The sequence below is a fragment of the Molothrus ater genome, chromosome 1 (genome assembly GCF_012460135.2).
Source record: "Molothrus ater isolate BHLD 08-10-18 breed brown headed cowbird chromosome 1, BPBGC_Mater_1.1, whole genome shotgun sequence".
NCBI lineage: Eukaryota > Metazoa > Chordata > Aves > Passeriformes > Icteridae > Molothrus > Molothrus ater.
The window spans coordinates 71,196,600-71,224,075 of NC_050478.2; the positions used below are offsets into that span (position 1 = coordinate 71,196,600).

Sequence of the window (27,476 nt, forward strand, 5' to 3'; positions counted from 1 at the left end):
ACATCTCAGAAGGGAGAGTTTACAAGCACTTGCATGATTAGCCCAATCATCTTGTTTCATAATTAATTACATTTATTCATGGATGAAGCTGTGATTTCTCTCTGGAACCAGGAAGTTAATCTCTGATAGCCATAATGAAAAATAAAATGACTCTTCCAGAACCACCATCATTTTCTGTCAAGAATTTAATCTTAAGTCTTTAGAATCCCGATAGTATTGTGAATGCATGTTTGTTTATAATCTATGTGATCATGGAATTCTTGTTTTTTCTTTCAAGTTAAACCACTGAGTACTACCCTTTTCAGTGCATGTGTTTTGCAATACTTTTAAGAAAAGGAGGACAGAGTTGAGTCTACTGCTAAATTCTCTTTGTGTGTGCCTCTTAATAGGACAGGTATTTTTGTGTTATGGAAAAAGTCCTCAGATTTTGCTAGGCAAGACTATTCATCTTGAATTTGTTAGAATTGGATTTTGATGGTGGATAGCTGGCAAGAGCATATACACATACACCCTAGGTTTCCTTCTAGAATTGAAAATATTTCTAATAATGATCAGTAAATTCACTTCATTGCTATTAATATTAATTGCATGGATATGTTTATTAAGTGACCTTGAGAATACATTGACATTTGCTAGTGCCTCTGGGATGCTCTGCAACAGGGAAAAGCTCTGATCAGTTTATTATTTCCTAACACTGTCTTCTGCTGGAGACCTTTAAAATAATTTAAGTTAAAATCTAATGCTACACACAGATCAAGCTTTAACTTCTCAGATTTAAATTTTCAGTGTGGTTTTGGTTTTTGGTAAGTCTTGTAGATTTTATAGAATCACCATTTCTAAAGTCCATGAGTTTTTTCATAGGCAACTTTCCACTTCTGTTAATGGCTCATGTTTGTCTCTTTATGCTTTCTGCTACATCTAGATTTCTTTTAAATCTCTCATCTACTTTGTCAGCTTCAGGAAGTGAATCAGTGTCCTCATTGGATGATAAATTGCTTATGGTGAACTATGCCCATTCTTGAATTGAGGAATTATCAGCATATTTGGTAACCTTTTTAGACTGGTATAAAATACAAAAATTCTTTAATAACTTCTTTTCTTTTTTGTTTAATACAGAGATAAAAAATATCTTAAGATGATCATTCCTTGCATTTTCATAATAATATATGATTAGTCCTTAGTTTCTGGTGAATTCATAAATTTTACAAAAGCAATTGTTAGACAATTGTAAATTCAACCTCTTGAAAATTTTGTATATGGAAGTAAGGTAATATGTGTGTTATGATGTTAGCTATTGAAAATTAACATTGCACCTGCCAACGGTAACCCAATTTGACAAAATAATTGCTTTCAGTGTTTGGCTTAGTCAAAATTTTACTGTTTGAAAACCCTGTTTATTCTGTTACACCATCCATGTACAGAGACCCTAGGTGCTGTCCTCTCAGAAGGAATAGGTGAAGACTATTGTTCATTAATAATATAAGGATTCAGTGAGAATAAAAAGATAATAAGTGGGTTATGGCTAAATGACTAAAGATGTGAAGTAAAATATGATTTTGGCTTGGAAGAAATTTGCATTGAGTTTGACAAGGATAGAATTTGCAGATAACAGTGTGTGTAAAACAATAAAAATGAGCCAGGGAACATAGGAACAACTTGAATGTGTTAAAGTTTCTGAATATTTATTCCATATTTTTAAAAAATTCTTACCTAAAAGCTAAGGTATCTCTTATTTTTTTCCTCCCCCTATTTTTTTCCTCTCCTACTATTCCTCCTCCTATTATTACACATGGTGAAATTCCCATCTTGAGTGGATGTTTTGCTCCCTTTCCCCTACCAAACAACTTAGCAAAATCTGAAAGCCACAGATTTCCTTGAGGCAGGGCTTGGGGTCTGGTTTTGCCTCCTTTAGGAACTGTTTCTGATTGTAGCCCTCAGCCTGTGGAGGTGTAAGGTTGGCTTCCATAGAGACGTATCATGAAGGTGCAGAAACAACCAACATTCACTTTGCTATTTTTCAAGTCTGGTTTCTAAAATCCTCTGTTTTCCCATCAAAGTTAAGGTGATCAAACTCTTACCATGACCTTGTGATTATCTTTTTATCCCTTTTTCCTCTTCAATGGGACCTCTTTCTTCCTACTTGTTTATACATACCACCCTTCAATTCTTTTCTAGATTGAAGAGATAAACATTTTCTTAATACAGGTACTACTCTACAGGTAATACTCTTCTCAAAAGTAAGATTAATTGCTGTTCCAATTATTCAGTGTTTTGGAAGATTCCTGCATGATACTACTCTACTCTGAACTTAATGAAATAGCATCAAAATATACCAGGATGTTACTACTACTAAAATTCAGGTTGTTCAGGCACAGAATACTTGCAATGTATTTCATGCCTCAAAGGATGGTGTGTATGTATTGCTTATGTATCTGTTAAGTGCTGTATCAGCCTATAGACTGGGTTGTAGGCAAAAGTGATTCATGGCTGTTTGGGAGCTGCAGGAATGAGCATTTCCATGCAGCAGCTGCTTGAAATCAAGACTTGCCCCCGTGGTTCAGCTGAGTGACCACATGGGCAGCTGCTGATGGTTTAAATGGTGGGAGTGACCTGATTTGGTACTGCCTGAAACATGAGGTTGGTGGCTGTCAATGAGGCATGGGAAGGAGCAGGAGGCAGGCAGGCAAGCAACTGGACCATCTTGTGCCATGGATGTTGAGAGCTGGTGCTGTGCCACTGCCATGTGTGAAGGAACCTGCAGTATGAATTTCCTGGCTGTCAGAGAGCTGTGGCTGTGGTGCCAAGAACGGCAGGGACTGTGTTATGGCTTATAACTTATCCATATAACTTATGTGCCTTGTAACTTACCTGGGCTAAGTCTGGGATTCTCTGGCCTGCTGCTGTCCCTAAATGTGGAAAGAAAATGGTACAGGAGAAACAGCTCCTTCTGCCTTCATTGGGTGGAGTTTGGTCGACTGGCTTTTTTGTCCGGTTGCTGCTTTCTGTAAGGGAAGAATGGTAGCAATTGTTTTGGTTGATGATGAGATTCATTAAAACCAAAGAGATTTTTATCACTGACCTCAGTGTAGCCAGGTAACTGTGTTATCCCCTGCTCTGGGGATTCGGCTAATAGCTCCTTGAGTAACAGGAGACACAGTCATACTCTTCCAAGAGAAGCTTGTTAGGTATCATCTACTGTTAACATGGAACATGAGCAAATCACTCAGTGCTGTCTTATCAACTGCTTACAGCCATATTCAAATCAATTAAATTGCTTAATTTTTCTATGTGCCGTGCTTCCTGTCCAGAGCAATGGTCAATAATAATGCACAAGTGAAATAGTTCTCAGCAGTATTAGATGGGATCAGCTACATAAAAGTAATGTCTATTAATGCAGCAATTTTGAGATAAGTTAAAAAGCAGCTGTGTTGACACATGTGAAGATGAATGCAGAGGAATAGATTAGTCTCAATTACCTAATTGCTTCTAATGATGTTCAGAATATATTGGTTTCATTACAGAATAATTATTTTAATTGCAAAGTTAATTTTTTCTGTTCATGAAAAGGAGAAATGTTAATATCTCTTTATATTGTTGTACAGACCACTTTCTGCTTCTGAACAGATCAACTATTTAAAAAAAATAAGACTATATATTGAGCAGCAGAAGTATGATGAAGCGGTAAGTCTGGTTTTGCTATATGTAAATATTTTTTTCTTTAAATTGAAATTAACTGAGAAATAAAACGTTTTTCATCCTCATGATACACATTTCATTAACTCAAAACCCCACTGTTAGTCTTCAAAATTTTACAATTTGATACTAATTCTAATAAGTAATACTGACTTGCTGTATTTTTTTTCATACTTCTTAAACTGTTTGTTACTATTTGATAGTATGACACACAGTGTGTGTTTTTATTTTCCACCCTAGAAAAGGGTAAATTGAGAGATAAACTGAGGAATCTAGTTCATGTTTGCACTACTTAGACTGCTAGTTTCATGAAAAAAGTCTGGTATCTTGCTCCATCATAGATCCTGCTTTACCTAATCTTTTTTTTTTTTTTTACCTGAACCAGTTGTGCTTGGTTTTACTTTCACATTTCAGTGTGTCAGACTGGCAGCCATACATAGAATTATGCTTCTCAGTTCTAGTATTACTTTCCTAAGCATTTGCCAACACTCACTGTGTGGTGGGGTACTTGATAGGTGCAGTTCACCAATGCTTGTATTCTGATGTTTGCAGAAGGAATTTGTAGAGTTAAATAATACCAAGAAGTCTTCCATTTTAACAGATGTGGTTTGGTCATTGACTTCTGTGTTAAAAAGTGTGAAAATATTGAATATATAAGATTATATTTAACCTGCCAGGCGCAAGGAAGACTTCCATTGTGTGCTGGGGTTCAGTTCTTTTTTCCTAATACGATTCTTAGGGTAATTTATTACTATTTTATGCATAGGACAGCTAAATCTATTTTATGCCTTTTTACTTGTTTTGTTGTAAATTGGAAACCATTCAGCTTAAATAAATTGATCCATTTTGCTGTAGGAGAAAGTTTTCTTTTTGGTTTTTTAATACTTAGTTGTCACATTTACTGATAGCAGACATTTTATGCATTTCAGGAGTAGAACTTGTGATTTTGTATTGTTGCTTATATGTAAATTTTACTTCTTGTTTATTTGAGTGCTCCAGGTGTTCAAGTTCACTCTTGATCACTCACACATCAGACTTGTGCCTGTGCCTTGGTTATCCTCAGCATCCTGTATTGCAATGCAGAAAAGGTTCTTCCATTCCTGGAACCTGGGGTTTGGATGATTGTTTGCCTGAACCTTGCAACTCCTTTGCATTGAAAATATGCACTCAGAATTGTATAGAATAGAAGAATTGTATAGAATAGATGTCTTTTGGGGTGAATTGTCTACTGGCAGACTTGTGATTTCTTCAGTAGTTGCTGTACCTTTTCCTGACTTTGTTTTTGTTGGATCCCAGTCTGATACCTGCACATATAAAAAAGCTTCATTGTGTATTCATTGTTCACCTTGTTACTGTACTCTTCCAAATTGCATGGATGAGCTTCCCATCTTTGGGTAAATCACAGCACAGCCAAATGGCATAGTGGGAAAACCCACGGTCTTTATTATGGTGTCTCCCCAGTGGAGGTACTGAGTGAGGGCACCTGTGATTAGACTGGGTACAACCCTTCTTGTTTCCAAATGATTTACATCCTGAGAGCTACAAGCAGCTGCTCTGTAAATGCATCTGGGACTCCACTTTAGTCTCTGAATTCACTGCTGGTTCTTGTGGTATCAGGTACTACTGAAGTAGAGGACATCAAAACCCAGGCAGGGAATACTTCAGGCTATGGAGAGTGACCATGTTTCAGCTGCATCTATAATCCTCCCCCTGTGAAAATGTGCCTTCAGGAGCACATGACTGATTTTTAAGGGGATAACTTAAACTGGAGTATGTACAGTCAAATATTTGTGGGAAAACCAAATGGCATGCATGGTAGCAGGTGATGTTCAAGGTGTGCTGTCTGTGTGGCATTCACCTTCTAACCACTGTCATGGCCAGGGAGGATGGTGAAGGAGCCAGGTGATGGTTGATTTGATATCCAGCAGGAGTCCCAAGCAGTGTTGGTGCTGGCCAAAACACTACCTGAGCATGGAGAGGACACACGTGCCAGGAGTGGTAGAGATGCTGCAGCTCCAGTTGCTGTCACTTAGGTTGAGATGGGGAATGGGGAGTTCACACTCTTCTAATATGTTACTTGAATATTTTGTCTGCCTCCAGGTATCCCTGTGCAAAACTCTGATTAACCTTGCTTTGGAAGGCTTGTCTTACTACCACACCTATGATAGATTATTCCTGGGTCTGAGCATTGCAGTGAGTTTTGTGGGCTGGACAACTTATGTGATTTTGGTCATTATCAAGGCCCATACCAATTTGACCAAGACTGTCCCAGCTAATAAAAAGGTAGGTTTGAAGCATTCCATTATTTTTTTTCTATCAGTTTTCAGTATTACATGTATGCTAAGTGACTGTGTGCAGGATAAATTGAATACCTTATACTTCCTTTGACTTAATGTGGAAACTGGCAAGCTGTTGAGTTTTCCAGCTGCTGTGATCCTCTGTGGTGTTGCTGTTAAGTCCAGTGATTAGGATCAGTATTCCTAAGATGTGTAAGTCTGCATGTGCTGCTTCATTTTTTCTTCCTACAGCTGTCCGTTTGAGATGCTAATGCAAGTGTGAGAAAACACAGTGATTTAAAACTATTAAAGGGTCTGTATTTAACTGGGTTTAGTTTTCCCAGGTTTCATTTTCAGTATTAACAGCACTCTGTTGTAATGATAATTGTTTGGAAGACTACAGATTTCAGGCTTCCAGTTTCATTGATGTTTCTTCACTGTAAGGACAGAAGAAACCCCAGCATGTAAATAATTTTATTCCTTCCCTCTTTGGTAATTTTACATCTGTTCTCAGAAACTGTGCAGTCCAATCATGGCATTTTTAAAATGTGTAGCCTGTTTTGATAGCAGGTGAACTTTGGTTTCACAAAATAGTGTGCTCACTTGCTTTTTGTGATTTGCAAGTGTGCAGAAGACATTAAAGATGAAGGAAGCTCTTTTTGACTAGATTATTATGGTTTGATTTTTCACAAAGTATAAAATCCTAAGAATTTATTTTCAGTCATTCATCAGGAAAAGAGACCTCAAAAAGGCAAAAAGCTAGCATTTCACTAGAGAAGGGTTAAAGCATTTGTGGGGAGGGGAAATTCTCCCAAACCTCAAGAGTTTGTTTCAGAATAAAAATAATTGTTTTATTTTGTAATATAGGTGAGAGTGAGCACTCATTTAACATCTTTACTGCCTTCAATATATTAGTCTGAGAAAATTCCTATCATGTTATCTTGAGGTTTTTACTACTGGCTGAAATAAGATAGTCTTGACCTTTAGTGAAAATGCTCAAACAAAATTAAAGTGGAAAATATTCATAAGTGCTGTACTGCATGCTTTAGTTGTTCTTTCATCAAATAACTGAGAGGAAATAATCCAGAATGCATGTTATGTTAAATACAAACAAAATAATTGCAATAAGTAGGCTGAATATCAGGCATATTAATAACTACATTACAGAAAAATTTGCATTCTTAGTTGACATAGATTTTAATTTTGTATATTGATTTTACTTGTTGAAGACAAATTTAATGGTAGTGACACTGGCAGGAAAAAAAAGATATCTTAGTTCTTTGTCTATAGAATTTATTTTTCTTCAGTTTTCATGAGCCTCTTTTCTGTAGGAACCTTTTTTAGTGCTCCTAAATACTTAGAGAATCACAATATGAAGCTAATGCTTCATATAGGGAAGTTATTTGGTTTATTGCTTATATTGAAGCAACTTAAAGAAATTTGCTTAGTGACTAATCTACCATTCACAAATAGTATCCTGCAAAGCACACCCTTATAAAATCAAGAAACTTCTGAGTAATGAAACTGCACATCCTGTATATATCATCTTTAAAAGTTTTTGGCTTCTTATGCTGTGTATGAAAAAACATCTTTTTTCTTTTGGTGTAGAATGTTGTTTTGCCTAGCAAGAAGTATAACCTTTAAATTTATTTTAAATATTCACAGAATTGCAAATCTCATTTCCACTTTCAATGCATGACTGACTATATTGGGCTCTATAGTATTTGTGTCACTATATGGAATAAAATGTTGATTGTGTGTGTTTACTCATTCAGTGATAAATTATACTGTGTGCATATCTATATATGCATATTCATTCTGCCTGTATGTCAGCAAATGTAAAATTTAAAACTAATCAAGCAAAATTGCTCTAGGTCAGCTTTCTATATGATGTATCTTTTCTTAGGCTAATGGTATATCTTAGCAAAAGTTCTATTTTAAAAATAATTTAGAACTTGCATTTGCTGTCATTTTAGATCAAGGCAGTTGCACATCAGTTACAGGGAGGGGGAGTCAGAAAAGATGTTAATCCATCTAGGTGAACTGTGAGCTGATTGTCTCTTCTCAGCATATTTAACACAGTTGTGTATCTGTCTACCTAACTCTTTCAATAAAACTAGTATTTGTGCAGAAGAAAGCAGTGTCTGTCATTACCTACACTAAAGCTGCCTTTGCTATGTCCAGTTATAATACAAAAAAAATTGTTTATTTAAAACTTGTAGATAACCTTCCCTTACCAGTAATTCTTCTGATATTTGAATGTCCATGAATAAGGAAGAATAGTTCAATGGCCAGATAAAAGGCAGATGCAGAGTGACTGTTTAATGCTTCTCTTTGTACAAACAAGGGATTTCTGCTGATGATTAAGGACTGGCTTGCCTATCTAAGATAACCCATTTAAAAATGTTCCTTCTCTCTTTGATGTTTCCCCTTAAGAGTGTTCTCAGTCTGAGAATGTGTTTCTTTAAGTACATAATGTTCCAATCTGGTATCTGATTTTTTTCTAAGAAAAGCCCAAAGCAGTACCTGTACGTTAAGATGAAATATCATAGGAATTGTAGCTATGCTACCTTTTAGGGTCATGCAGCACCAGTCCTCTGTGGGTTCTTTGAGGAAGGAAGTTTTTCCTGTGAAAGGCTGGTCACAAGCCTCCTTTTGTAGCTGTTCCTGTTCCTAGATGCTGAGTAGTAGTGGGGTTTTTTTCTGGTAGGAGTTAATGCTTAATATTTTAATTTAATTAGTTCTCTTACAAATGTCTCAAGCAGGAGGAGGAAATGTGCTGATGGAATTTTCATTAAATGCTTTGACTGTAAGGCTATGAACTTGATGGGTTATATTCCAACTCTGTTTCTAAAATCTAAATTTGAGATTTCTTTTTCCTAAACCCCTTAGCATCTCTGGCTTCAGATGGATTCCAAGTATCCATTGAACATAAATGATATTGCATGTATTGGGCTTCCAGATTGTACAAGTATGTCTTTGCCTTGCAGATTTTACTCCAGGACCTTATGAATAGACACATTTAGAATTAGATCTTCAGATCCTACTGTTGTTTTTTTAATCTGGCTGACAACTTTGTCTAGAGTTGTCTAGAGACACATGACAGCTTGTGTGGCTGTGTTAAAATAGCATTTGTTTTACTGTGTAACTAACAAATGGAAAATAGAGTGTAGTTTAAAGCATTTTATTGCTGTTAAAAGAATGTTTGTCCAAACGTTTGTATTTCAGAAATCTACTGTTCTCTTCTATGGTTTTGCCTCTGCGGGAATGATAATAACTTTTTTCCTGTTGATTCAAACATGTCCTTGGACATACTATATATACTGTCTCTTGCCAGTGCCAGTATGGTATGCAGTTGTGAAAGAGTAAGTAAAGAATGCAATTTTATTACTACTGTTTTATAAGACCACGTCTGGACTTCCTTTTTGTAGAGAATAAAATTTTTTCCCATAATTTTGGGAGAAAACTTCATTAAGTGTTTCCTGAGACATTCCAAAGGACTCTGGTTTATATTTCAGTTGACATAATGAGTATTGTCCAAACTGACTGATACAGTCGCCAATTCTAGAAGATATATTTTCTATTAGCAAAAATAAATTAAGCTATTTCCATAAAAACATAACTTTAGTACTGTTGCAAAAGAGTGCTAAAATCTTTGCAAATACTTGTAGCAGCTGCCTTATTTTGCAAAATGATCCTTCAAAGTGTCAAGTCTGTGGAATGCCAGCTACTCTTGGAAAACACATGCTAGTCATGTTGATGAATGTGCTCCCATATTGAAATATATTTGTCTTGTTTGGGTCTCCTTTTACTCCAGGCCCAAAAATGCTTGTTATCCTCAGATTCCTTTTACTTTCTTGATCTACTGGCAATTTGTAGATACCAACTCAGTATTATTCAGAGAAAATGAGACCAACTGCAGTTAGATAATGAGCTGTCTCATAAAGCACAGGAAAAGCTAACAAGGAAGGTTTTTCTCTCTCTAAAGCTTCTGAACGTTTCATCAGTTATGACAGACATTAAGCACAACATAACCAAAAATATTCATATACTCAGAGTCAATTTGGGTAGTGAATAATCTGAAGCTTGTCCAAACACTGGCAAAGATGTGCCAAATATGGGAGGAAAAAAGCTGGAGGGTTTTATAGTAGATTTTCTATCAAGTAAAACTGGGCAGAAGGAGCATCTGGCCATCAACCATGGGGTCTAGGCAGGACCAGCAATACCTCTAACGTTTTTTGTGCTCTGACCCCATTCTTGCCCTGAAAAGGTAAGATGCTATGCTATTTCTGTGTTTTTAAATGAGTCTTATCTTGTTCTATCATTTTGAACAGAATTCCTGTCATTCAAGACCTTGCCACAAATGTTTTGTCGCTTCATATTGGTCAATCTGCAGGATTCCTTTTAGTTTGTATACTGGGAATTGAAATACTAGTAAGTATTTTATCCTTATATATCAACAGGGTATCTCATTTCTTGTATTCTTCCTCTTTGAGGAATTAATGTGTTTGATTTTCAGTCCTCTCTTGGATTTTTTTAAATTAGGTCTTCAGCTTTTTCTACCGCTCTGCACTTACTGTTGGCCTTCTTGTCTTTGCTGGCTGGCCAGTGATCACACAGCTGTGGATTCAAGCTAAGGTATTGCATTGCTTTGGTGAACAGCTGGATTGAATCTTAGGATGTTGGGAGTGCTTTGGAATGCTGCTTTAGATTCTTATTCAGTTATGCTCTTTTTCTGATCTCTGTCATAAGCTGCATGAAGCAAAGCAAAGGAATTTAATATGATCTGGGTAGATCTGTTATACAGCAGAAGTAATAAGAGTTGCTTAAGAGTTTTGAGGTATCTGTGGGTTAGCTATCAGTTTTCTGTTGTTGATGACTAAGAAATGCTTGACTCAATCATATGAAATGCACATCATTTAGCAAACTGTTGCAGTGACTCTGCTGTTTACGTGTATGATTGGTGAAAGTGTCACCCTTTAACTAATATGATCATTTATTAGAAAAAAATATTGAAGATAACAGAAAGGCAGTTGTCAACTCATTATTGTCTGCAGTCAGCTGTGACACACTGTTCCTCAGAGGCAGCTTTCTGTATTGTTTTTCCTAGGAAAAAACCTCCACCTTCATGAGGTGGCATGATATTAAATTTAAGAGATGTTTCTTCTGTTCACTGCTTCCAACATTTCTTATTTCAGGGGATACCTAAAACCTAGGGTTCTGGGATCGAGAAAAGGAGTCAAATTGCTAAGTCTTAGTCTCCAAAAACTGCCAAGATGGAGGCTTGTATTTGTTTAATTTACAGTTTTTTGTTCTAATTGAATAATCAAGTAACTTGTCTTAAAGCTGGATATGCACAGATGATGTTTTGTTGTGTGAAATTTCCTTTCAGAAATACGAATTTTACTTGAGCTTGAAAAAATTACATGACACAGCTCTTAATGCTTTTAGTTATTTAAAATGCCTGGGATATGTTGGTTTTTTTTCATCCTAGCAGAGAGTTTCAAGAACTACTTAGTTGCTTATGGTGGCTAAATCAAATGGCACATAGATGCAAAGACTGGATAATGTTACCGTATTCCCTCTCAGTGCTGATTAATTAACTGCTGTATCCTTCTGAGATCTTAGTTTTATGCCTTCCTTCTAGAAGGCCAGTTGTCAGAGTTCTGGTGCCTGCAATGTGTGAAGGCCACACTTTGAGAAAGTGCTTATAAGTGTAAACTTGGCTTTAATTATCATTGTCTTTGATAAGATTTTGACAGCTATATAAAAATTATTTTCTGTATTAAATTCAAGTTCTGTAATACCGATGACCCCATGGTCTCTCTCTCTCTTTTTTTTTTTTAGCTAATTTTACTCTTTGGTGATGCAGGGTCTTTGCTTCTGGGAGGTGCTAGTAGCTGTTAGTAGTTCACTGAAGTAGTAGTAGTAGTTCTTTATGAGTAGACAATTGTCTGTCTACATGACCTCCTTCTTCTTCTAGACAAAAGCATTGATCTGGACTCTCCTGTGTGTGCTCCTGGCAATATTTCCATTAATGCCTGTTGTAGGAAGAGAAGCAAACATTCCTCTGGTGTAAGAATCTCATCTTGTTCTTTAAATTTTTTATTCCCTCTTTGATTCGAAATTTAGGCTGCCTTTTGGTATTTGTGAGGAATTGCATTACTGAAAGCTGGCTGAGACAGGAGTTGAAAGTTAGAGTTTAAATAACATGATTATAGAGACCCCAGTTATCCACTAATGAGAATTTGTCTTTGAATAGCACTCTTTACCTAATGAGATATTCAGGGAAATAATAAACAGGCTAGGCAGAGCTCTCTTCTTCCTCTGTGTTTCCTGTGTCTCTTTTTTTCCACTTCTGCTTCTCTATACTGAGTCTTCTTTTCTGGTATTGCTTGTCTGATTTTCTACAGTTGTTGTTTTTTATTGCTTTTCTAGTACGTCTTTATCTGTTCCTCTCCTCCTGTGAGCTACTCTTTGGTCATGGGAACATTCTCTCATATCTGGATGCCATCCAGGTGGTTGGCCTGAAGGGTTAGGCTTGTGGTCTCTTTGTAGTTACTGCAGAAAAAGTGAATTTACCCTAGGGTGCAATGCCTCAGCAGAGCCAGGATGCCTGGTCCTCAGTGAAATATGGGATTTGAGCAGTAATATGTGATTGCGGGTAGAATTATGAGCCTAGATATTTCCAAGATTATTGATGTTCGCCCTCAATATTTTCTACTGTGTTTTAAATCTATCTTTGAAAACCCTTAGTCTTATTCCTTGGGCACATTAGAAATATTCAGCACAGATTTGCTTTGACTGTGTTATAGCATCTCAGCTGTATATACATATATATGCATTTCTACTGGCCCAAACTGAGGTTTCTCTATTCTTTAGAACATATGTGCACAGCTTAGAAATCAAAAGGGAATTAAATTACCTACAGATCTTCCTCTCTGACACCTCTTTATATTCACCTTGCCCAGGCTGTACTTCTTTCTATTTATTCTTCTGATGAAACATTGTACCTCTGAAACACTGTGTTTGTCTGAAACTTTTCAAGGGAGTTTTGAAGCTGGAAAGGTTTGAAGCAGCAATTAAAAATATATGTGACACTTCAGGATGTTGCAGATAAGTTGATACTGGGGGAGAAGATACAAGAGGGAGAAATCAGAAAGCCAGTGAGAAATAGGTGTTTTTGTTCTTGGGCAGTAGTACTGTCAAGTCAGGGCTTTTCAGTACATGAATGAAACTTGTATGGTAGGAGCAGGGAGCTCCTGAGTCAGCTCAGTCATAAAAAGGAAACATGGGGATGAAAGCAGGGCTAGATAATCGAAGAGGAACCTGGAGACACTGAATATTCAGTATGGATTAGGAAACCCAAAACGCTCCTGGGGTTGAATCTGGTGTGGGATGTCAAGTGCAACAAGACAGTGTACGGTAGCAAAAGAAATTTTTGATGATGTTTTCTGAGATTTTATTGTTCTTTTGTTTGTTTTTGCAGAATAGCAGCTGGTTTGCTGACCATCTTGATATCTTTCTTCTTGTTGACATCTCTTTGCAAAAGTGAAAATAAGTACAGAGATAATGAAGATCTGAAAATATATTTTTATCAGGTCAGTTGTTACTTTTCAATAACTCTGAATGTTAGAAGGTTTTTATGTGCGAATTTTTACTTAGCTCCTGAGAACACATTTCTTCTACCAAGGCCACAATTTTCAAGAAAAAAAAGATTGTTCCTAAGAGTTTTCTCCTTGGCTATTTCAAGAGGACCATGTGCACATATTTAAATATCATCATGCTGTGTTCCCAAAAGCCCATCGTGTGCATAATTATATTGCTTGATATATCAATGTGCATATAGATGTTGATGTTCTGCTTGGAGAGTTTGTCCTGCCTTTTGTCTGTGTATATCACTTCCAGTGACCTTTGCAGTAGCTGCATGTGCACACTAGGGCTTGCTGGTTTGAGGGGCTGACCTAGTTCTAGTTTCTGGCTGTAGAAGAACAGTGTGAGACTGATCGTGAGCTGCTTTTCTGTTGGTTAAGTCTTCTTTCAGGTGAATTATATCTTTGTGAAAGAGGTAGGTTTTTTTCATGCTTGGAGCTAATTAAGTTCTAGAGAGCTTTAAGATTCTAATAATACCTTGCATGTCTGCTGTCCTCTTTTTTAATTTTTTTCGCCCCTCAACCTATTACAAGATAATAGTTTTATTTCAGGTCCAGCTTTATCTGTTATGATTTAGTGTGTGCTGGAGTTTCTTGCTGAGCAAAGCAATGCATTCATTATATCAGTGATTTAGGTATGGAGCTCAGATGGTTGAAAGGAGGAAGGGAAAGACTAATGAATGCTTCAAGTGGCTTTAGCAGCTGAGCATGAATGCATGTCAAATATGGTGGTGATGTCTCTTTTTTCAGCCTACATGTAGAAAAGAGATGTCATTTCCTTTCCTAAGCATTTAAAACATAAATTTCCAGTATATACTTGGCAATGGATTCCTTGCTGAAATGCCTGAAAAAAGCTTATACTGGGTGTGGAAGTGAGAGAGCAGCCCAGTAGGTGGCTGGCCAACCTCAACTCACCACACAACTGCTGTAGCATCTCATGATGATGAAGAAACTGGTCCATAGTAAAAAAGTTATGCCTGACTATTCTTGAGCAAACGTAGAGAATCAGGAAATCCACTCACAGAGTGATACTTAATTAGAGGAAAATGTTCTGCCTGCTTATTCCTGAAGTAACATCTTCATTTTCCTCCCAACTTCTAAGAAGATCATAAAGTTCCTCAAATTGCCTCTTAATCAGAAGATATTTTACAACAGTGACATCTAATTACTAGTCTCTATTAGACTTTTGTTTCAGTACCTTAATTGGGAATGGAAAATATAGGATCCACCATTCACATTTTGGGTAAGGAAAGGATTGGGAGGTGAGATTATTCAGATGTAGAGGGATTAAAGGACATTACAGAGGCATTCTAAGTGTTTCTAAATAAATATCTTGTTTTGAGGTTAGGTTACATTCAGTTGCTTCAAAAAGTACAGGAATGCAAAAGAAAATGCTTGTCAGAATACTGGTATTTCTAGTCAATGAAATTCCCTCATTCTACTTTTATATTTTCCTTTGAGTTGGACTTTTCAGTGGGAACAGGAAGGGGTAATCTTCAAAAATGCTCATTTTGAGATCCTGAATTTTGATTACAGCTCCCAGACAGTTTTAAAGGTGAGATGAATCCCCTAGTCAGGGAAAAATACCTATTTCTCTGTGACAAATGGTGATCAGGCCACTGCATTCAAATAGATAAGCACACTCAATCAGATTCCTGCTCTGCATCTGACAAGGGATTTCTTAAAAGTAGTTTTTGCAGGTTCCCCGTAAGTGGTGTTTGGAGGCAGTCATCAAAGGTTATGCCTTCCTCTGATAACACTGTTACTTAATGTTTGGGGTCACTGATGAATTAAACCTAAGCCAACCTAAACACCGTTTCATAGGTGTTGTTCAGTTTCTGCTATGCTACTGAGAACGTGCTTTTTTTCATTGGTTGATCATGTTGGACCGAGTTATTATTCCAGGATGCTTGGAGTTCATGTGTGTCTGAGGTGGTCAGTTCATTAGTTTCCTCCTCTCAATTAGAATTATAGAATAATTTTGGTTGGAAAAGATCTGTGAGATCAAGTCCAGCCATTAACCTAACACTGCCAAGATCACCACTAAACCATGTTCCTAAGTGCAACATCTACATACCATGTCATTCTGGTGGAACCAGGGGACAGGAAGGGTGTTTTCAACCAGCCTTGTGCCAGCTGATGATGCTGGTTCTCCTGCCATTCTCCCTATGGGTCCTTATGATGTGTGATGCTTAGGAGAGCTCCGAGCCAGAGCAGCTGGCAGTGTTGGGACTGCAGGTGTCACCCTTGGTTTCTTCTTTGTAGCTGTATGACCTGCAGGTATGGGTATCTGAGACCTGCTCTTAGGTTGTTCAGGAATTATCTCTGAACATCAGAGAGGGTTGTGAAGGATGAAGGGAGACAGATTCTTATCTTAGCTCAGTTTGCCTCTCCAAGTTACTTCTGCTCAGTTCCACAGTCCTGGAGATGTTGGTGAAAGCCAAGACCAGTTTGAACATTACTTAAAATGTGAACGCAGATTCTCAAAAGCACCTGCTGAGCCCTTCCCTGGACACTGGCATAGATTTAGCAGCAGTTCTTTGTGCTTATTAATGTTCCCAGGCCATCACAAGTCTTCCAAGGCACAGGATATATTACGGAGGGTGACACAAAGACAGTGCAAAGTGACTTCACCAGTGTCTAGGGGGTATCGGAGGAATTACCAGAGCTCATGACACCAAACAGAACTTGATAAGATATGTCAAAGGGCCTGAATACAGCAAAAGTGTTCAAAATAAACATCAGAGGTCTAAAATTCCCTGAGCTTTTGGATGCCTAATGTTTTGACCTTGTTTATTGATGCCACGGAGAAATACAAGGTACATGTTCTTGTGGCCTGAAATGCAATAGAAGCAGCAGATAAGCTGAGCACCTGTGAAACTTGTCAAAAAAGAATGGTGGTGCTAAATGTATGTCTGGGCTGATCCCAGTAGGTATCACTGCAGTCTAGCAGGGAAATAGCAGCTATTCATATGGTACAAAGTGATGGATGTGAATGGTGTAGTTGCCTGCACTAAAAAGCCACGACTGCAATTACATCTGGTAATGCAGTTTTAAAGCACGTGTTTGCAAAGTACTGTGCATGCTTGATTTGCCTTTTAGTGGAACTGCAGAGTTGTGAATAAATAGCAGTAATTGAAAACTTGGCTCAAGCATTTTCTTGGATAATTGTCACCTTTCAAAAATCCTGACTCATGGGGTAATTACGTGCAAAAAAAAGTTTTTTGCACGTACTTGATGACTGAATGGTGTCTCTTGAATTAGTCAAAGAAAAAAACCTCTCCAACTTTTCTGCTTCTGTAAGGCTGAGGGCTTTGCTTGAGGTGGTTCAGTCAATTCAGTTGGGGGGCAAAAATCCCAGCAGCTTCTTTCCATCTCATAAAAGCCACCTCCAAATTGTTCTGCTGCTGCTTCTCTTCTTCCAGGAGCCTTCCCCTTCTCCCTGTACCTGATTCTGCAGCAAAGCCAAAGGCTCTGCTTGTTCTTTGTGGCTGCTGTTTGAGGACAGGTGCCCCTTGAAGGACTGGGGGCATGTGTTTTCTGTGGTTTGCAGGAGTGTTTAATTAGTTACTCTTGACAAGGAGTATAGCATGTCAAATCAGTAGTCCAGGTCACTTGTGGATACTATTCTAAAATAGCACAAATAAATAACAAGAATGCTAATAAAAAGTAATCTAGATGGAAGTTTTAAAAAAAACAGTAATTGTAGGTTATAAAAAGTTATACATTTTAACACTGTCTTTGACTTCTTGTTCTTATAATGAATCAGATGCAGTGTTTATGCAACTCTAAAGCATATCTACATATTTAGGATGGAATGGCAGAGATCCATACATTAATTTTGTCTTTCTTTGCCTGATTTCTTCTTTCTAGATGTTCAGTGTTGCACTTTCGACATATGTTGTGGGCAGTACCCATAACAGTCTTAAGATCAAACAGGGATTACCTGTAATGAATCAAATTATTAGCTGGATGACACTAGGTAAGAAAATCTTCCCTCTCAAACTTCTATGCTTGCAGTTTGTGGAGTCTGGGACTGGGTGGGGGATGATGTCACTTTTTCATTAACAACTTCTTTTCCTATATCTGACTGCTGGTATTTCTTCTGTATGTTTGCTTTCCTAAGTGAGTTTTTTTGAGATGTGTTAGTCTTCTAAAATATTATTCCTTTGTAAGTTTGTGATAAAATGCAATTATCTTTGATTTACAAATAGCTATGTCTTTTGAGTGTTCTGGATATTTTCAAGACCTCTTTTAGGGATATAATGGTATAAATTCCCTTTTTGTTTCACTTGGAGCTGGATATGGGTGATCTGAGATGTTCTGCCATCAATCCAGTTGAACACAGGGAAATGACCAAAGGTTGTTGCTGTAATTCCATGTAAACCTGAAGCTGCAGCAGATGGCAGTGACTCTTGTGGAAGTGATTTTGAGAGCTGCTTTGCAAAATACCTGTGAATAATGATGGTGTATGTTTGATATCTGTTAGTATCTAATTATTAAAGAAAAATGCAATTTGCAAGTCTATGAATTTTTCACCACTCAAAAATCTTAGTGTGATTAAACAGAGTAAATGGAATTGTTACTGGGCTTCTGGTATACAATGAATCAATACCTTTCATATTTCAGTTATAAAATAATTTCTATAGGGCTCCATTAGAAAATGTTAAGCATTGTTCATCCCTGAGTGATCTGAAATGTGGGATTTGTTTTAGAGTTAAACATATCCTATATAAAGTTGGATAGCAGCTTTTTGCTGCAAATCAAGATCAGGAATTTAAACAATGAAAGAACTGTGGCCCATGCTACCTACTTGCTGGTTGTCTTGCACATTCCTGTACTGGTGGCATTGTTTTAACTTAAGCAGATCGTGTCTGTTTTAGCAATCCTGCTTCTCTTTGAGCAAATGGATTCAAGATTAAGTTCAGTGATTGTGATTGGTGTGTGTGAGCAATGCTTTCTTAGTAATTCATTTTTCTTTGGAGCATTTTCCTTTCCATCATGCTCCCCTAACTCTTTGTAGCCTGCTAAAGCTAAATGGGGATCTCTGTGTGGATGAATGTCTCACAGTTGTAAAGTCAATGAAATCGATGAAGTCCTGCTTGGCTTACTGGAGCAGGAGTTGAGTGTAAAGGTTATATTTCTCTCCTGTGTAAGGATGAAAGAGAAACATTTTTCATCTAAGAGATGATTCAGGCAGTCAAAGAGGTTTAGAGTTATGAGGAAAAAGTATATTAGAAATTCTCTTTGTTGTGGGTGATGATAAAAATAAAGCTAACGGTGAAGTAAACTGTAGATACTCAAAATATCTACTTGCTGCCACAGTAGTATTGAATATTTTAGCAAAGTCTTTCAGACTGGAAGTAATCATTCTAAGTGAATATGATATACAAGATAGGAGCTTTGTGTACTTGCTGAAATTGCTTTCCATAATTAAACACAGAAATAAGCAGGTAAAACACTAAGGCATCCAAGATGTCCTCAATACTCCTCTTGGAGAGAAATGCCTTGTCATTACCTTAACCACAACTAGCACCTGCCTCGTTGCCAGGGTGTACCACAAATGGGATACCATAAGAATTAAAATACCAAACTCTACTGTAGCTTTTCCAAGGTTGGTGGGATTACAGGTGGTCCAACTTCTCTTTGTCTTTTTGCAGAGTTGTGGAAGAATGGCACTGTTCCTGAACTCTCTTTTTGCATCTCTGTGTATTTATAGAACTAGAAACACAGTTAACAGTATTTGTTAATAATAATACTGTTTTATTATTGTGTCAGAATAATATTCATACTTCAGAAGTTTTCTAGGGAGTTTTTCCCCCCTTCTCAGCTGTTTATCCTGAATAATATGAAGCCAAACTCGTTAAAATTTAACTTTGACCTACCTTTTTTTTTCTTTTTTTTTTTTTTTTGAGAAAGACTGGTGTTGGAGGAACCAGACAAGTGAATTAGTGATGGCTGGGTTCCTGCAGGCCTGTGTCCAAGTGGCTTTAGCTGTAACACTGTATGGTTCATACAGTGTACTTAACTGCAACCATAGAGGCAAAACCAGGAGGTGTAACATTAATTCAAGGGCTTCCCATCTTCTTCAGAACCTTCTCAATATTAGCAGACAGTTCTAAATGAATGTAAATTATGTCTTAAAATTTTATCAGTGGGAATTTAGCATAGCAACTTGCTAAATTTTGAGGAATTTTGTGTCACAACTGTGTGCAGGAGTCATATACAGAGGTTTGTGTCAGTCAGCCAGAACCTACAGGTCTTTTTATGATTAATATCTGATATATTGCATCAGAGATAGAAGAGAAAGACTAATAGTCATCTACTAGCCACTCATCTGTTCTCATCTATGATTGCACTCAGAATGATACACATCTGATATGTTCAGTGTCATTCACAGAGGCCAGTTGCCATGCTAAATTTTATTTCCAACTGTTCTGACTTTCAGTGAGGTCCCTGGAGTTCCTCCTTGAATTGGGCCTTTTTGGAGCCCCTTGAAGTCACTTATTCTGTAATTGTAGCTGTGGCCAAGGCTGAAAGCCAGGAAATAGAACATACTGATCCACAGGACTTAGAAACCTCCTCACCTCTTTCAATGATATGTTGACTAGAGATACTAATGGAAATAATGATGATAATCACAAGGGAGTACTTTCCATATCTTTTGTGTTCCTTGGAGTGATTATTAATTTTGACTTACTGTTGATGCAATCTTTGAATGATTTAGTAATGTGAAGTTCCTATGCTGCAATGAAGAATCACATGAATATTATTTGTCAGCATACTTTTTTATAAACATGCAGTCTTTAAAAAAACAGGTTTAAAGATTACATCACAGTGTGATCACAGTGCTTGTCCTTCTCCCTTTCCCTTCTTCAAGCACTGGCCATCTTTCCTGTTTTTCTACCTCTTTACTCACTTTTGCAGTAGCCCAGTTCCTAACCTAATTACAAAAGAGAGAAGGCCAGGTCAAATAGGGCTCTGAGCAATCTGGTCCTAGTGGAAGGTGTCCCTGCCCATGGCAGGGGATTTGGAACTAGGTGATATGTAAGGTTCCTTCCAACCCAAGCCGGTCTATGGCTCTAATCCAGTGGAGCAGTGGCTTTGTCACTGCAGTTTTTGAGCTGCCAGAGGTCCTCAGGGCCTTGGTAATTGGTTATCAGAGCAGTATTAAATAGTCAAGTTTGATTGGATTTGAGGGTAGTGCTTCTGCATCATCTTAAAAACTTATTAACATCAGTTCATGAGAAATTATAAAGGCTGTGACATGGAAAGTCAGGGAATTAAAATGATACAGAACTGAAATTACTTTTGATGAATGTGAAACTTTCCAAACATTGTATTTTCTTTAGCAAAAGTAACTTTTGAAAATAGAGGGTCATATATGATCTGTATTGAATTTCTGTACATAATATGTCAAGATTTGAGCAAAGTTATCTTGTTACTGAGGATGAAATGTTTTGCACATTGTGACTGATGGATCTCTTCTTATTATTGCAGTTTTTTCCCCAGTGTTGCTGCTACTGAGCCCCACATTTCTCTTTGAGAGACTGTTCAGCATATTGCTCTCCCTGATGTCTACCTACCTGCTCCTCAGCACAGGGTACTTCATTCTCACTCTATTTCAGTTAGTTTTACATATGGAAATCCAGGACTATATGTGAAACTGCTTCATCTCATGCACATTTCTGTTAAAGGTGTAACATGTGCTTCCAGCATTTATCTCCTTGTTTAGTTTACTAAATAAAATTTCAGGGCAACTTTCGTATTCTTCCTTGTATTTTAAACACAGTTTGTTGACATTCCTTTCAACTAGACAAGGCAGTGGCTAGAAGGGTGTGTGTTCAAACAATATTGCAACAAAATAAGGAAGTCTGGTTTAGTTTATGCCTTTTGTTGTTTTGATGTGTGCTTTTCTGCTCACAAACAAATAGCATCTCTCCCAGCTGCTCAGCACTGGTGTCTAGTTATGGCTTAAATGATGTGTTCCAGGAAACAGGTAGTCCTAAAATGAGGGAAAATTGCATTCTGAGAGATTTTTGTGGAAGTAATTTTTTTTCAAAGGGATGTTGTTTCCCATAAAGACTAGACCTTGCTTTTTTTTGGATAAAAGTCAATTCCTCTGCTGTTATAAATGAAGAAAACACTATGTCAGCCAGCCCTTTCTTTTTTCTCAGACTTGGTAGCTCTTAAGAGCATAATTAATGGGGAGTATAGGAACTGTTCTTTCCGCCTCCCCTCCCACTTATTCTGTGGATTTAATTACACTGGAAAATTAAGTGGAATAAAACATCTTGCATCAGACATTTTGCAATAGCTGCCTCCTGTGGATACTCTCATTTTAGTTGAAGCATCTCCTTTGTTTTTTTTCCCCGGTCTTCTGCCTCCCTTCCTCCCACTTCCCCATTAAGATTTTGATCCTAACTGCACACACATTCTTACACTCAACCTTCTTAGCCTGTGCTGGCTACTGTATAAAGCAGGAATGTTGTTCTCTCTGAGGCTGCAATCTCCCTCGTTGTATTTTGGCCCTCCACCAGACCACGTAAATGCTGACAGCTCTCTGCTGCCTTCCTACAATGTCCAAATAGATGAAAAAATTTTGGAATGATTCTTAAAAGAGAAAACAAAACCCAAGGCACTGGTGCCAAAAGTGTCCAGTGTTTCTCTCCTCAGTGCACTCTTCTATCATGTACTGATAACCCAGCACATTGCCTGGGGAATTGCAGCACCTCTCTAGGGGTGCTTAAGTGGAAACACTGAAGCCAGCCCAAGAGCATGGTTGCATGCAACCACTTGTCACCAACTCTGTTGAAGGCATTTAATCTGAAGGCAAGTATAGACCATTATAAGGACTGTAGTGTTTTGATTGCTGACAGCATAAGTGTTTCATCTTCATGTTTAGCTGCCTGTGGTTCTGATAATTAAAGTGGAAATGTCTAGTCAGAATATTTGTTCCAGTTTGAAATTGTTTTGTAGCCCAACAGAAACAATATCAAGACACAGTGATTGCAGCGACTGCAGTGATTTCCTTATTTTTTAGACAGATATTTGTCTAAGAAGGAAAATTAAAAAGGGAACCATTTACAACCTTGTCAGTATCAGTATTATAATTTTACCCTGAAAGAAAAAAGCCTGGGAGGTACCATGAAGTGCAACTGGAGAAACTAAATGTTATCCAATTTTAGTTTACACCCTTATGTTATCTGGGGGTAATAATCTCTCTCATAAATACACTCAGACTTTGGAATTTGAGTGCTGTAGGAGTCAGAAGTACCCAGAGATTGTGGGTGTAGCTACAACAGCTTAGTGGCCATGGTGTGTGACTTGATGCTGCTATTGTGAAGGGTTGGAATACAGTGAAGAAAAGAGTGTTTCACTGAAGTGAAATGTAGTGCTCCTTTTATTGTACAGATGTGTTTTTCCTTAGAACAAAAGGATTTCCTGAGATCACCATAATGAGTTTGTGTGATTGGGTCCTAAAGAGACACAATCTCTAGCTGCTGTTGAACTGTAACCCCTCAGTTCCAAGTCGCTCTCATTAAGAAATGTTCCATTTTGCAGAAAATTCATGTCAAATAGGTTTGGTTTTTTCTTGTTTCTTTTAACTTTATTCCAGTTTTGTTAAAATTAAAAAAAGGCATTCATCTAACATTGTGGCAGCCATTGAATAAAAAAATGCAAAGCATGACAAAGCTGAAGCAAACTCTGTTTCTCCTACTTTTGCCATTTAACTACTTTATGGCTTTAAAATTCAACCTACTGTGGGTATTTGGAAATGGGGAAAGATGGGAGAGAATGCCGCTAGGTCTTGGCATATTCTTTGTGTGAAGAAAAAAGCAAAGAAACATGTCAGCATTTGATGTTAATTAGTTGTCAGCAACTGCACTTACTATGATTATTACATTACTTTTCAGATACGAAGCTCTCTTTCCACTGGCACTGTTTGGTTTGATGTTTGTGTGGATAAATATGGAACAAGAAGCACTGCAGCACTATGGTCTTTCACTCAAACCAAAGGTAACAGCTCTTGACAGATATATGAATGTAATTAACAGCTTTAGCTGGGTTTTTTTGAGGATGTAATAAATATTCTGAGTGGTTTTCAGAGAGCAACACTTCGTGTTTCTTTTCAGTTGGGAAATCAGTATTAGCTGTATCATGAACTAGGAATATGACTTTTAAAGTAAGATTTGTAATTCATGTTATGGAAGATATTGCACATCAGAGCGATTTCTAGAAATGCAGGAAGACAGTCTGACTTAGTAAGACACAGTGGTATGGTCTGTAAGCTACAGAGCTGTCTCTGTCAAGTGTAGCATAAAGTGCAGTAAGTCTTCAGAGGAAGTACCATGTCACTGTACTTTTTTTGGTCTGATCACAGACTCACGAGTGAGAGGCTGAAATTATTTGATTTCTGAAAAGACCTTAGGAGATATTGGCAATCTTAATTGGACAAGTAACTGGAGACCAACTTGGAACTAGCACCTTCTCAGATTTGCCTGGAGGAGAAAAGGGAGTTTGTAATCAATGCAAATTCTTCACCTTAAAATTTAGTATATTGTCAACAATTTGCAAAGGCCATGCTGTTCACACTGCAACTTAGCTCTTAGGGTAGGTGTGGGGTTGAACAAACTGGGGCTGTGCCACTGTTCTGGTTGGACCCAAAGTGCCAGTTACAGTGGCTTGGGTCCTTGGAGCCAGGTGGGTGTGTGTGCACCTCAGCTCTCCCTGGCTCCTCCCAGATGAGCCCTCCTGGCTGCACATGCGTGGGAGTGGCCAGAGTCACTTGAAGAGAAGTGTTGGTACACATCTTTCCTTCCTTTTGCAGCTCATAATAATTAGGAAGAAGTCCTGGAGGTTGAAACTTGAGCCAAGACAGTCAACAGAGAGAGTGAACCCTGACATTTGCCGTGGTTTTGTGGTGCTCCTACAATGAAGACAGTTTTGAAATTTGGCAGAGTAGGATTTACCAATTCAAGGCTAAAAAACAAAAATAAAACCAGGAATCATTTTCTATTTATGCTACCTTTACTTATGATAATCTGTGTGATTGTGTTTTGTAGCATCTTAAGCAACAGGGATGGAATCTGAATATCACAATTACAATTAGTGTGATGCCACAATTGCAACTGAAGGTGTTTAGCATCTGTGGGATGTATTTTTTCTTCCACTATAAGACCCACTCTAACTTTTGTATCTTGTTACAAGGCATCTATGATGCTTGCCTGTCTGCTGTTAGTCTGGTGTTCTGTTCATTGTAAAATAAAATTCTATTAAAGTTGTATTAAACAGTGGTGAACACTTTACTAATCAAATGCAAATGAAAAGAACATAGGTAGGCTGTAATTATGTTTTAAGTTGTCACTCACTGTTTGTCAACATTTACGTGGACCTTGTGGTTTCAAGTGAAAGGAACAATAATGCTTACCCCTGAAGATATCATCCCTAGAATGTCTGTTAATATATGCTGCAAAGTAAATCTTGTATTAGAGAATGCAGCTCAATTCTCTGATGAGAGATTATTTTAAATTAAAATTTTATCAGTCTTGAATGTCTATTACTTGATTTTTTTTCCCAATGTAAAGGAGTTTACTGACCTCTTAAATTCCATGAAGATAATTCCTCTTCAAGTCAAGGGATATTGTGCTGAGGAGTGAGTAAAGGAGATGGAGAGTATTTTACTATTTTCACTCATAAAATAAGTCAAATAAGGATAATTGCAGTCTTTTATTTCTGAGGATCTTTATCCATATGCTCATGTGAGCAATGGAAGTGTATGTGTGTAGGAGGAGTATTTCTGATGAAAAAAGATGGTTATAAGTCTAAGGCATAGAAGTCCATTTTTAGTTTAGATAACAGCAGAAGCTTCACTGTTCATTTGATCATCTCACTTGTACAGTCTTTCTGGCTGATTCATTAATTCATTCAAGTATAACGAAAACATGTGAAACGCTTGCAGTCCTTATTACAATTCTCTAATAACAGGCAATAGGGAAGTAGGTTTCTTATTCATTTCAGTAAAAATACAGTGGCTCTGTCAAAGTCCATTAGTTCATATTCAGTGTTGATTCCTTCTGCTGTCTTTCCAGCTTGCTGTTTTCAACTTCACCTGTACTATGGATATAACTCAGTTCCGACAGCTCCACCTGGATGATGTCCGGAGGTCCTTCTTCTTTGTATCCTTTGGTTGGTTGCTGCACTCCAGGGCAAAAAAAGGGTTTGTTTCAAAAGGACCTGCAGTCAAAAATTATAGCCTGGTACTCACTGAGAACAGGAGCTGGTAAAGATGATTTGACTCATATCTCTCAAAAGGCAATAGTCTTGTACATTATGCATTTTATCAAGTAGTTAAAATTGCAGTCTTGGAATCTGGCTCTCTGCCCACTTATGGCCATTGCAGCTGAGGTAAATTTTCTTCTGAGGAGTTCTGTTTTCAATTTGGTTTTGTTTGACTTCACTTTGGCTGGAGGCAATTTGCTCACCTTCCCAAATCAGTTGAAATAGGTGATATTAAAGTTATTCTCATTTTTAGAGCATGGCAGTGTGTTAGGATGCAGATGTTAGGTAGCAGGCAGATGAAGCAAGAAGGAAAGTTCCTTCAGGCTCATGATGAAACATGTTCCCAGAGTCTGGCCTAGAATTACTTATATCTTAAGTGATTTCTGCTGTTAGAAATTATATGGTCTTATGAGGGAAGAGGTGTTTGTTCACTAACATAGCAGTTAGTTTGTGTTCCTGTAACTGATATGCAGCTGATTTTTTTTAATACTATACATTGATAACATTGTCATTTTTCTCTTTCATTGTGGGACTGCAATTAAGTGAGAGCTATTTGGTAGCAAGGAAGATGATGGGCAAATGGGAGAGAAAATGAGCCAGTCTAGAACACAGGGGGGGTTTCATGCAAGTGAGTTACTACTGTATCTGGGGATGAAGTTGTCTCAATACTGCTTCCTTCAAAAACAGCCTTTATAGTTTGTCAGATAACCAGATCTGAGAGGGTGGGTCACAGTCAGAGTCCACACTTTTGGAATTTGGAACTGTGTTGTTGGACATTAGGAACCTGCAGCAGAGAAAGTGTAACAGATACCAATTTAAGAAGGCAGATTAATGCTAAGAAAGAAGGCAAAATTATTTGCTAGGTGTTTGATGTTTGTCTTTGCTTTAGTATATCTAGAAAGAGCTGAGACCTTGCCATTAATGCATCAATTTCATTTGCTGTTTCAACAAAAAATATGTTAACTTCAGTAAAGCTACTGCTGTCAGTTGCTAAATACTAGTAAAAATAAATCAACTAATCCAACTGTATTTTCTAAAGCTCCAGCATAGTACATCTTTAACGCTGGAATGTAGCTATGCTGGTTTTGGCTAGAGTTATTTTCTTTATGGTAGCTAGTATGAGGCTATGTTTTGCATTTGTGATGGCAGCAGTATTGATAGTTCAGTGCTGGCACATAGTCAAGGCCTTCTCTGCTCCTCACACTGCCCCACAAGTGAGCACTTCTTTAAAACACTCAAATGTGTTTTGCTCAGCTCCTGAAAAAATTACCAATTTTCAGATCTCCTTTGTCTGCTCAAAACATGTTATGTCTTTTTTTAAATTTAGATGCTGTTTAATGTTTAGAAATAGTCGTATTAGAGGAGAAACCTTTTCTGCTAGAGTAGTCATACTGCAGCTACAACCCTGTGAACTGTGTGCCTTAAGGTTGTCCCAAAGCTCCTGTATGGGGCCCAGTAGCTGACATCTGCTGAGAAGTCAGAGTCTGGTCTTTGAGGAAAAGATTCAGATTGCTCATGCTTAGCATTTTGATTAGACCTATGTGTTACTGGTTTGTTTTTTTTGTTTTATTGC

General features: G+C 37.5%; 1 protein-coding gene across 3 annotated transcripts in view; it reads left to right on the plus strand.

The window, feature by feature from the left end:
* The window catches only part of PIGN (phosphatidylinositol glycan anchor biosynthesis class N), a 106,824-nt gene that overhangs the window by 57,297 nt on the left and 22,051 nt on the right, over positions 1–27,476 (plus strand). For all 3 annotated transcript variants that reach the window (XM_036406804.1, XM_036406803.1, XM_036406805.2), the window contains exons 13-23: positions 3,603–3,681; positions 5,794–5,976; positions 9,198–9,334; positions 10,304–10,403; positions 10,515–10,607; positions 11,953–12,044; positions 13,459–13,570; positions 17,495–17,603; positions 21,122–21,224; positions 23,539–23,641; positions 25,714–25,800. In XM_036406804.1, the coding sequence (XP_036262697.1) occupies positions 3,603–3,681; positions 5,794–5,976; positions 9,198–9,334; positions 10,304–10,403; positions 10,515–10,607; positions 11,953–12,044; positions 13,459–13,570; positions 17,495–17,603; positions 21,122–21,224; positions 23,539–23,641; positions 25,714–25,800 (1,198 nt within the window). The remainder of the gene's footprint in view (positions 1–3,602; positions 3,682–5,793; positions 5,977–9,197; positions 9,335–10,303; positions 10,404–10,514; positions 10,608–11,952; positions 12,045–13,458; positions 13,571–17,494; positions 17,604–21,121; positions 21,225–23,538; positions 23,642–25,713; positions 25,801–27,476) is intronic.